Genomic DNA, 12,067 nt, shown 5'->3' with positions numbered 1-12,067 from the left:
TCTGAGACACCAGGAGGGGATATTTGGGTGCCAGGAGTTGACAGGCCTTTGGCAGAGTGGTTTGTAGGTGTTCACCCTGCAGAAATCTCAAGGTTTGAGAAAGCTGGAGTGAAATGCCCCACAGAAAGAGATTGTACCACTTCCCACTTGTGGGAAAGCAAAAACCTATTTTCCTCTTTTTTTTTTTCTCCCCTAGGCACAAAGGTGCAGTAACTGCCGCAGTCCTCGGGGACATCACACCACAGTACCCCAGGCACCTGGGTGCCCTCTCCCACTCTCCAATGACTCAGGGCTGCTCCCAAGGGTGGTCAGGGCAGGCCCAGGAACCAAGGAGATCCCCAAACTCAGCAGTCTGGGACAGCCAAGAAGCTCCCCTGGGAGCCATGCACCCTGCCCGATGCAGTGCTCTGGGCCCAGAGACCAGATCCTGTGGCATCGGTCCCATCCCTGCAGCTTTACAGCGACAGTGAGGTGTCCCAGAGAATATTTCCCCCATCACCAGCTCCAGGAATGGCAAAGCACTTCTTTAGGCTGAGTACACATGCTGATGGGGGGACAGAGGAGGGTGGGTGCTTGGAGGCAGGGGAGGTCCTACCAGCATCTCCCGTGCTGTGCACCTTGGGCTGGTTCACTGCAACCATCTCCAGAGGCAAGCAGGTAGCTCCTGGGATGAAGTTAAAATGCGTTATTTTCATCTCCGTGCCGCTGCTGAGATGCCTCGAGCTTCTTGTCTGTGGTCATTTGCACTGAGACAGGCTGAGCAAACTCAGCCAGCAACCTCCGTGCTTGGGATAGGAGCTGGAGAGCTTTTGTGGAGGAGCTGATGCGTTCCTGCCTCTCCCCATCAGGCAGCCAAGACTTCTGACGGCATCAGCACTGGGTTTCTACAGGGGACAATTAGCACTTCCAGCACGGCAGGGGGACCTTTTGGAGACCTACATTCAAATTTCTGCAGTTGAAAGCCCTTTTCTGTAGCTATAGAACATCATCTTCATCGGGGCAGGATGCAAAGACTCACAAGCACTCACCCCCACCCTACCAGGCTGTCCCCAGTTCAGCCCAGGTTTCGTACCATGAGTCCAGAGCCCACGGCATGGCAAAGGCTGGAATGTCCTAGATCATGCAGAGACCTTTCTAGCTCCCTGAGTGTTGCAGGACCCCCAGGCAAGGTGCCACGGAGTAAGAGAGCGTGGCTGTGTGCTTCAGGCTGGAGCCAGGCACGCAGCCAAGCCTCCCCCTTGCCAGCACGTCCCACTGCAGCCACAGCTCCTTGGGGCTTTGCCCAGAGAGGCACAAGGGGCATCTGCAGCGAGAAGACGTGGAGACAGGAGATCCTTGCCGTGCCAGGATGTCTGTCCCGTGCAGGACCTCACTGCCCGGGAAAGCTTTGCCAAACCTTCCGCCCGGCACTGAGCCAGCACTGGCTGCATCAGCTGAACCCTCCTCCAAGACCATGTAGAGCCTGGAACTGAAGGACTGTCTAGACGTCATCCCACGCTCATTAAACATTCATTTCCTATAATGAAATAGCTTTTAATTTATTAACCGCTCCACTGTCCCTCAAGGTTCCCGCACTGCGTGGTGCAGCCTTGCTGCAGGCCATGCTCGTGGCCCCCATGGACAGTGCTTTTCAAAGGGTGCTGAGGAAATCATTTGGGAAAAGAGGCACAGAGGCTGCCTCCGAAGCAACTCTTCTTGATAAAGACAAGCAGAAGTACTGGCAGGAGCTGAAATCCAAAAGCATCCCTCGGTCAGGGAGGTATTCAGTGAGCTGGAGTCAGCAGGAGCTGAGGCAGAGCTGGCACTGTGGGGCGGTAGGGAGGGTCTCTGGGAAGTCGCATCCCCCAGATCAGGAGCACCCTCATCCAATAAAAAATTAAGCAAAGTGACATGTTCTTTGGCTATGGGGGAAATTTTCTAAAATCAGAGCAAGGCAGGAGAAGAGCAGCAGGGATGCTGAGGGAGGAGTAGCAGGCAGGCACATAGCTTTGAAGCCTCCTGTTACAGGGAAATCGTCATCATGTGTCGCCTCTTTTGGCAGCTAGAGCCCAAAATACAGTTTCTTCAGGATGCGTTGAGAATGAGCAAACAAAGAAAAGCCTCAGCAGGGCAGCTGGAAGAAAGCTGGTGCTTTTTCACCTGAAAACTTCAAAAAGCAACAGAGACCTGCAGCAACTTTTGCAGGGAGAGGTGCCCAGCCAGGCTGCTAAATGGGTCACGCAGTCAAAATGCCCCTGGAGCATAGAGCATCCAGCACAGTCTTTAAAGCCCTGCAGAAAACTTGCAGGAAGCCATTTGGGGGACAGTAAATCAAACTGCGGAGAGGACGACAGACGCTGCCTGCAGCGGCTGCTCTGCAATGCGGCTCGGGCTGCCGGTGCCTCGCGGCACGGCCTGGCATGGACCGGCTGAGAGGGCTTCCCCCACACCAGCCCTGGGGAACATGCCAAAGTCTAAGCCCAGCTTTGTTTTAAAATCCCTGCAGAGATCCAGACGGAGAGGAGGAATTTATCAGGTGGCCCCGTGAGCGGGAGGTCTCAGGTGGCCTTTGGAAACAGGTGGTCTCATGACTGATTTCAAAACATACACAATCTCAAGATCTATAAAACATATACAGTTTCAAGATGTCCCTGCAGTGACTTCCCCATCTGCAGCAGATATAGGTCCAGCTGCTGGGTTTGCTTTGCAAAAGCCATCTCTGAAAACCAGCCCCCCCGGAGACAGTTTGCAGACCTATTTCCCAGGTGAAACTACACCAGCAGTCCTGCTATCTTGGATATATTAAACCCACCGCTTCTCCTTCATTTGAAATCATTGTCACCAAGCCTCCACCATGTCAAAGCCCTTTAGCTGTTCATTCCAGCTGACTTTGGTAATTAGTTTCCTTAGCTTCTCAATCCTCACCACTTGGAAATGAAACCTGTCATTGCCAATCCATTTTCTCCTCTTCCACCCAGTTTCAAGGGAATCAGCTCCCTCACAGAACAAAGTTATTTTCCATAGGCTGCTCTTCTGCAGTGCCCTCGCTGCATGTCAAAAGCAAGACAAAAATAGCATCACCTCCTGTTTGGTCAGTGAGCGAGAGCAAAACCCACCCGCTGTCACTGCCAGCACAGCGAGCGTGCCTCACGCCACAGCGAGCATCATCCCAGTGAAGGTAAAAGGGATATTTTTGTTAAAGGTATGGGAGAAGTAAGAGACATGCCTGGGATGCAGTCATGGTTATTCTGCCACTCCTTTGATAGGCAGTCTGTGTCCTACAGCACTTGTTCTACTTCCTTCATTTTGCGCCGGGTTCCTGGTTTCAGATATGAACATCTCTGTTCTTCCGTCAACTTCATGGCACTTCCCCACCAGCTCCTTGCCCTGCACATTGCCAACTCCCGTTTCCATGAGTCAGCATTTTCTCCTGCTGCCCATCCCTCTTCCAGCCTACTACTTGCCCTTATTTATGCGATTTCCTCATTTATCTGATTTTTATCACCCCATGTAACAAATTCACAGAAGAAAAAATCCATCCAAGGCTATTAACTTCAAAGATACTGCCTCCAGCATGGGGAGTGCTAGAGCCACAAATTGCAAGATATTAAGAGAATATTCAGGGGAACATTCACTATCTATTTGCTCTTTCTTACACTTTGCCCAGGCATCCTCTCCTGCACACCCTCTGACCACTGCCAGCTCTTCGTACGTTCCTCACAGTGTGTTTAAAATGAGATACGCAGCTAAAATTGGAGACTCGCAAATTTGGGTCCTCTCTATCTTTAAAGCCTCTTATGAAAGCACCATCATCAGTCCCAGGAAAATACTCCAGGAGGAGAAAAATCAGCTCAGTAGCCCTGACAGCCCTGGCTTGGCTGTCCTTTGATGAGCTCAGCTTCTCCAATCTCCCCAACCAGGGAGAAATTAATGTCCTGCAAAACTGAGACAAGGAGGAATGTGAGTGGAAAATAAGCTCTCAGGGCAGAGGCAGAGCGTCAGCGCTCCAAAATCCAAGGCTGCAGCCAGGTCCAGCGTGCAGTGAGGCACAGTTTCTCACCTTTAACAGCAAAGCCAAAATACAAGAGGTTTTGCAAGCAGATGACAGAAAATGACACCGAAATACCGCACAGCTGCTAGAAAGGCAGCTCTGAACCGCTCCTGATGTACTGCGCACTTGTTTCTTCAGCTTTCACAATCAGACATAAAATAGGGCAGTCAGTTGAGAGGGATGGAGGATTTGGAGAAACCCTTCCTTTCCCCAAAGGCTAGCCTGTCCCCATGCTGCAGAGCCCAGCACAGAGACCCAGAGCAAGCAGTCTTCCAAGGGATGGACCCAGTGGGGACTTTCACAGGGGAAAGGTCCTGTGCAGGGTTCAGGTGCTCATCTGGCTGAACATCATCGTGGCTGGCATCATAAGTCCTCAATTTGCTCCTCGCCCTACTCTCCAGTGTGGTACAGAGACCTGTAACCCATCCTCCTTCCAGCTGGCCATCACCTGCCTGAAGCAGAAGCATGACAAGGCGTGCACGGCCCCGGACAGGCTTTCCCCAGCTGTGACCCACCTTCTCTCCACATTAAACACAAATCGTTTTGCAAACATAGGATGTATGCAGCCAGAAACTGCAGCTGATGATTGCTGGGATATGTTCCATCTTGGTTACCAGATGACCTGCAGCACAGGGTTGTGCAAAGCAAGCTCCTCAAGTACAACAACATCACCTTCCTGCCCTTGGGTCATTCTGTGACCCTTGGGCACCCCGTGTCCCTTGTGGGGTCTTTTACCACCTACACGCCTTGTGAGAAAGATGTCCGCATGTCGTAGGATGAGAAACACATACAAAGCCTGTTCTTCCAACTACCATTTTAACACTGATGTACAAACTTCTCCCTTGTCTCTTATCAGCTTTCAGAAAGAATGGGCCTATACCCACTCTGGTAAAGCAGGACTGTGCTGCATCCCCACCACAGTCAGGGGACACTAACAGCATGTCTGTTTCATTGCACAGCTTGGAAACGTATGAAAGCCAGGCTATATATCGTAAAACATAGTTTGGTTGTAAAATTCAGGTGCCCAATCAGGAGCCAAGACAGCCAAGCTACCTTTTCCCCCCATTGCAGTTTCTTCTGGGTGCTGCTGAGCAAGTCATTGAATCTGCAGAGAAGTAGGCACAAGCAACAGTATTTACACTAGAAAAACGCAAAACGTAGAAGAAGTAGGAAGTAAATGTGTTAACATCTTCAGTGCAAACACAGTAAGACTTTTGCAACCGCCTCTGCTTCTTGTGTATTCATGCATGTTGCCAATCATTTGAGCTAAGACATGGGTATTGGCTTTCTATAGAAATTTCTGGGGCTTTTTGTTGTTTAGGTCTGAACAAAGGTCAGCCTGCAGCTCCCAGCACTGCAGGCTCAGGCCCAGGCAGCCCCAAGGTCTTCATGGAGCATCTGGACTCTTTTTGGATGCCACGTGTCAGATAATTCTAGTCTGTAAGCATGCAAAAAAAAAAAAAAAAAACCAAAAAAAACCACCAAAAAACAAAAAACCCAAAAAAAACCCCTGGGGAAGAATGATAAAAATTTAGCTCTTTCCAGGTTTAGTATTTTGATGGCTGGAGCAGGGACGATTGTTCTCTGATATCTCATCTTTCTTGTAACAGAAACTCTAATCCAAAGAAACACTCCCTAGAAAGGCATGAGACTTTGGTACTGACGAATGCATTTGGGAACAAAGTGCCTGTCCGCAGTGCATGGCACTGGGCTGTGTCAGGGCTTCACCCTGGGAAGCCATAGAGATGCATTTCAGTAAATCCCCTGCCCGTACGGAAGTGCCATCGCCCTCTAACAGGATCATAGCTTGAAAAGTTAATACCAGGTCTCCTTCCTACCTCAGAGCCTCAGCAACACTATTTGTGGTCTCATAAGTTTTCTTTTGTTGAGTGGAGAGACTGGATTACCTACCATGTTCAGCTCTGAAGAGGCAGATGTGCTCTTCCACCTTGGAAGATGTATCAAGGAGCTAGAGTGGCTGATTTTGTATGCACAGCTCGGTTTTTGCCCAGATATCTGCTCCACAGTTCTCGCCCACCTGTCCCTCTCTTCCAAATTACTGGCAGTTTCCCAGGGGCCAAGAGCACCTTTTCTGCTTGTGTCACATTGGCTTAAAACCTGTTGTAATTGCCCAGACTCTGACACATCAGGAACGGCATTCTTTGCTGCTCATAGTAAAGCAAGAACTCATTTGGGGCAATTAAAGGATTTTGTCCTGGAATAAGAAGCCCCAAATCTCCAAGGGCTTTAACAAGTAGCTAAGAAATGGAGGGAAAAAATCATCCACTTGCACCACTCACAAGAGCCAGAGGTGTTGTTCAGTGGTCAGTATGGAAATGTGAACGGCAAGAGCAGCACAAGACTTACAAACTGATGCCCAAAAGGGTATTTTCCCAGAACTACTAAGCAGATAGCTGGGATGCGGAAAGACTGCACTCACAGCAGGAGGAGGGCAACAAGGCTGCCAGCACTGCAGATGCTGTTTGTCTTTACATTATTCCAGCAGGAAGGAAGTCTACAGCCATAGGACACCCAAAACAAGGAAGCAAAGACATTGGTGAGTACCCTCACCAAAAATTTAGAGGGTGAAATGAGAAAGGTGCTGCGGCGAAAGATCACGGTGCACCGATGGCCAACAGCAACATGATGTGACAGCCCTGTCCCAAATCCAGTTTGTCATCACCAGTCCAGAGGAGCCAAGGACACAGTTAGTAGGCATGGCTGGTGTCCCTTGTCCTCCATGTCCCACACAAGTGACCTGGCCGAGCCATTTGGACGTGTCATTGTACAGAGAATATGAGCTTACTTAGAGAGACAGTTAAAATGAAAATTACTTATCCTTCATACAGTCTCGCTTTGTGTTTTCTTCCATTCATTCCTACAAATAAAGTCACACTGGCTCTTCATGGCAGGTGGCTATCTGAGGTTGGCCATACATTCATAGTGCTTGCAGAAAACAGCACTAGAGTCATTTGCATGAGGCTGAGCGTTGCCAAGACAAGAAAGATTAATTTACTCAGATTTTGAGCAAGATGGAGTACGGTCTTTTTCTAATTGGAATTGTAGGAAATGGTGCCTGTAACAGCAAGAACTGGCGTCATTTCCCAGGAAGACTTTCTCACCCTAGTGCCGTCTTTTATTCTGCTGACCTACCCTTTCTAGTCAAGGGTACAGCTCTACACACCCTCAGACATTAAATTAATAGTTTTCCATCTTTGCCAGTAGAAAATCCAAAGCTCTTGAAATGCCATGAATTCCTGCAAAAGGCACTGAGCAACTTCTTGTTGCAGCTTGGCCTGAACTCTTGACATGGAAGGTCTTCACCAGCATTTTATAATTCTTACTGTGTCTGTGCTTTGTGTTATCAAGCCCCACTGGAAGCAACAGGTTATTTTGTGGATATTTAAATTCCTACTGACTGGGGGGGCTCCTTGGTTTAAACATTTTCATTTGGGTTTTACAGAGTTATTGAATATCCTCAGCTCCATCTGACCTCAGGGGAAGCTGAGGCTTGGCTTTTAAGAAATTCAGTTCCTAAGTGACCTCTTAAGATTAAGAAGTAGTCACAACAGCCAACTGTGAGCACTCTAGCTGTGCTCCTTGCCTGTGTGGCTCATGGGATGTCACGACAGGGACGTGGTCAGCCGCTGAGCTTATCCCTTCTGTAAGCGCAGCTGGGGAGGTTGGGAGGGATGAGTAACCCTGGAAGTGAAGGGCACAGGGAATATACCAAAACTGAATGACTGCTCCCCTCCCCTCTGCCAAGTTAGGGCATCAGGAGCCTTCACTTCAGCAACCTGTTCCCCAACCATCCTGAGTTTCCAGGGCCAAAGCAGATCCCACTGGCACAGCATCCCTTAAGAGATGCAGACAACTGAACTCTTGTGGGAAGTGCTCTAAAATCCATCTGACAGCATTATGGGAACTTTCCGATTTCTAGCCAGACTGTATCTGTGCCACTTTAACCCCATTCTTTCTATGTGGATGTTTTTCACCTTCTCTGATATTCATTATTCTGACTGGGATCCTACACCTGCAGTGCCTGGAGATTCTCAGCAGGAAAGTAATTTCTTACCTCCTGTGTTCACGCAGAAATTTTGGAAAGCAAGACCAGAGCGATTTCGAAGGCCCAGGACCAAGAATACATTTGTGACAGCAAACTCCCAGGTAGCATTATTCAGTGGTAACATGGTGGGACGCATGACTCTGCAGAAGAGCTAGGAAACCCTGCAGTGCATTGCAGGATGCAGAGGCACCCAGCAAATGGATGGCAAGACCTGGGCACAAGTCACAACAAGGGAAATTCCCACCAGACCTATGGAGAACATTCCTCTCCACGAGAGTGCTGCAGCTTCAGGACAGGGTTTAAGAAGTGGTGGGATCCCAGCCCTTGTAGATATTCAACACTTGCCTGGTCAGGCCCTGAGCAACCTCTTTCAGCTCTGGAGCCAGCCCTGCTCCGGAGGGTCCAGGTGTGTGTCCCCTACCCACCTCTCCAACTCCAGAGTTCCCTTGCCAGCTCCCAAATGGGAGAAGAGCAACAGCTCTCCACCCTCGGCACTCAGGAGGGACCTGAGCAAGAAAGCTGAGGTTAACTTCACCTATGGGTAGTCTTAACATCTGCCCACAGACTGTCCACAAAGAGAACGGCAGAGCAATAGTGGCAGAGGCTGGGACACACAGCAAGAGCTTCACCATAAAATCAACACCTTTAATCAACTCTGTCAGCGATGAGCCCTCAGGAGGCTCTTCCCCGCACTAGGAGATTACTCCCTGGAGGCAGCTGTCCTGTTTGCATAATGCAGCACTGACATGCCAAGGACAGATGTCCTAAAGGAAGCCCAGCTCCAGCAGCAGGACACACGGTAGTGCTTGTCCTAGCCTGGCCAGGAAAAGCCACGCTTTTGGAGGGGAGCTATGTAAGCATCCCCTTGTCCCCCGCTGTAACACGCTGTCCCCCGCTTCCTTGTTCCCTAGGAAGTGGGTCTGAGGATGTGGCTTCCACAGCCCAGCAGCACAGGCGCTTGCTCTGCCGGGGACAGCAGCACTGAGCTCTTTCGTGGATCTGAACTGGAAGCCTTTCAACATGACTAAAACCACTTGACTTCAGGAGGAAATACTGGAATTTTTTTCCAGGAAAAGACAAGTTAGACTTTCTGGGGATCAATGTCAATGTTAAGGATGGTACTGCCATGGTACCACCAGTACCACCACAGCAACATCACAGTACTACTATGGCACTACCACAGTACAGCACAGTGCCACCAGGTACTGCAGTACCATTGCTCTGATACCATCATGGCACTATCAGTACCATCGAGTACCACCATGGTACTGCCCCAGTACACCAGTACTGCGATGATACTGCCATGGTGCTGCCACAGCCCCATAGGAGTGGGAAGGGAAATAGTCACCCACCAAGCCAGGAGCCTCCCAGATCATGGGCAAACACTCAAAGCAGCCCAAGAACGAAGGGAAGATGAATAGCTGGTGCTCAGCAGTCACTACCGTAGAAACCAAGCAGGGTACTCACCCCCTCCACTGCCACCCATGTGCACAGCCGGTGCATGGGGGACCCACTGCAAGGATCAGCTAGAGCTGGATGCATGGCCCCCACCCCACAGGATGCTGTTTGGCTGCTGGAGCACCCATGAACACCCCTTTGCTCCAGCCACCTGCCCCCCCTGCCACTCCCAGCCTTCCCACCTGGGCTCCCCCACCAAGACAGAGTGCCTACCCCCTCCCTCGCCAGCCAGCTCTCCCAAAGGGAAAGAAGACAGTAAGTCTGGTGCAACTGATTTGACTCTCGGGATGGATGGAAAAGAAGGGTGGGAGCAGAAATGCTTCTCAATCTAGTGCTCCATTTGTTGGCTGAGGTGCTTCTGGAACAGGTAGGGGCTATGGTCAGAGGCAGACTGAGGACTGCCTGGTTAAACGTGGTGCTTCCCTAAGCATCATGATAAACAGCCCTTCAAAAAAGACACATAAGAAACTGTGCTTGAGTGAAACCATTTTCTCTCTCAGTGGTTTTCCAGCAGCTCCATTTCTCCTGTGGGCTGGTCCAGGCTGCTCTCCAGTCGGGCTCAGGAACACAGCACAGGCTTGGCTCAAAAACCTCCTGCTAAACGCCCATCAGCTCTGCCAGCTCTTACCTCTCATCCTCAAGAAGAACAGGCTGAGAGTTTAGTCCTCCCCTATTTTGAAAGCACCATGGAGCTACCCCACACCCCAGAGGATCCCAGGAAGATGACTAATTTTACCTATGGGAAAGGAGGGCAAGCTGTCCTAAGCACGATAAGCTGATGAACTTCTGTGGCCTGGATCGAGGAAGTGAGACTCCGAGGGAGTCTTTTGGGTTGTTTTTAGAGATGTGCAAGGGGCCGGGCATTTCATTACCTCGAGGTGCCCCGGTGCTGTCTACAGGGACAGGTTCTGCCTGCAGCGCAGGTGCCCCACACCCTCCCGGGCTACCCTGAGCAGAGAGGGGGATGCTCTGGAAAGGGGTGGCAGTGAATCGCGTCCCTGCCACTACCTGCAGAGCCATTGATGCTGCCGGAGCGAGGAGCCGCCGCAGGGACAGCTCAGCCTTTGCTGGTGCAGGGGCCGTGTCTGCATCGAGCGGGCTCTGCCAGGGCTCTGGTGAGACCCCACACCAGCTCCAGCACCGGCCAGGGGAGAGGCAGCTGGAAATCCCTGTGGAAGGGCAGCGAAGGCAGCATGCCCTTCTCCCCCACGCCGGTGCATGACAGCAGCTCTGGCAGCTCCCAGCCCCACAGGGAAGGTTTCGTGGGTGGCTCAGCCACGGCCAAGCGCAGCTATTTCCCATGCCCGTCTCGTACCAAGGTGACATCCCCCCGGTGCCTCCCCCCACCAAAACGCGCACCGCCGCACCCCGCCTGCCAGCAAACGCACCCTGGCAGCCGCCTTACCTGGGGGGGTCTCTCTGTCCGGTCGCGTCCGAGCCCATCCATCGCTCGCAGCGGCCTAACGAGCTCCGGCGCGGAGCGAACCCGCTGGGGGTCTGCAGGGGGGCCGCGGAGGGTCCCCGAGGGCTCTTCCTGGGGCCGGGCTGCTCCGGCCCCCTCCGGCCCAGGCGACGGCTGGCCGCTCGCCCCGTCACTGTCACCCCCCACGCCTGTACGCGTGTCCAGGTCCGGGCAGGCGGAGGCCGCGGGGACGGCATCGCCCGCTGCTGGGGCACCGCTCTGCCCCGCTGCCGGCTGCGGCGGGTCCGCACCGGACACCCCCGGCTCCGGCTCCTGCATGGCTGGGGCAGGGCGCTGGGCTCACCCGCTGACGGCGAGGGCTCCCCGTGGCTCCGGGAGCCGGCACGGAAAACCCGAAGGCATCAGAGCCGCGGCGGCGGGAGCAGCCCGGGCCGCGCTCCCTCCCGGCGGGGATGGAGACGGAGGCGGCGGCAGCGACGGCGGCAGCAGCAGCAGCATCCCTGCGCCGGGGGAGGCTCCATCCCCGCCTGGATCCGCCGGCTCGGCGGGCGGGCGGGCGGCTGCCGCCCCCCCTCCCTCCTCCACACACGCCCCCCCACCCCCCGTACAAAGGCTGCTGCCCGCTGCCCTCAGCCCCCCGCCGCCCCCGGCCCCATGCCCGCCGCCGCCCGCCCGGACCGGGATGACGTAGCGGAGGGGCCGGGGGAGCTGCCAGCCCCTCACCGTGCCTTCGGGCAGGCCCAGCGCAGACGCTGCCGACTCATCAATATTAAGCCGGGCCGTGCACCCCGGGGGGCCGCGCCGCGCCCCGGGCCACCAATAGCGGCGGCTCCGCCGGTTTCCATGGCAACGGTGCGGGGATGGGGTTTGCTGCCCATTGATGAGGCGGCGGGGGTGATGCGGCGGCGGCGGCGGCGGGGGGGGGGGGGAAGCGGCGGCCGGGCTGGCCCCCGTAGCCCCCCGCATCTCATCACCTTCCACGCCCCGGGGTCGGGGTCCCTCAGAGCCCCGCGCCGCGCCAGGATGGGGGTGCTGGGGAGAGCACCGGCCCGCAGGGCCCTGTGCAGGGCAAGCAAGTCCGCTCCTAAAT

General features: G+C 53.4%; 1 protein-coding gene across 9 annotated transcripts in view; it reads right to left on the bottom strand.

The window, feature by feature from the left end:
* Window positions 1-11,517, bottom strand: part of TSPOAP1 (TSPO associated protein 1) — a 77,424-nt gene extending 65,907 nt beyond the window's left edge. For all 9 annotated transcript variants that reach the window (XM_049803380.1, XM_049803374.1, XM_049803375.1 and 6 more), the window contains exon 1: window positions 10,960-11,517. In XM_049803380.1, coding sequence (XP_049659337.1) covers window positions 10,960-11,295 — 336 coding nt within the window. In that variant the 5' untranslated portion in view covers window positions 11,296-11,517. The remainder of the gene's footprint in view (window positions 1-10,959) is intronic.
* Between the last annotated feature and the right edge of the window lie 550 nt (window positions 11,518-12,067).

This window comes from Accipiter gentilis, chromosome 6 (assembly GCF_929443795.1).
Source record: "Accipiter gentilis chromosome 6, bAccGen1.1, whole genome shotgun sequence".
Lineage (NCBI taxonomy): Eukaryota > Metazoa > Chordata > Aves > Accipitriformes > Accipitridae > Astur > Astur gentilis.
This window is presented reverse-complemented; position numbering and strand designations above follow the sequence as displayed.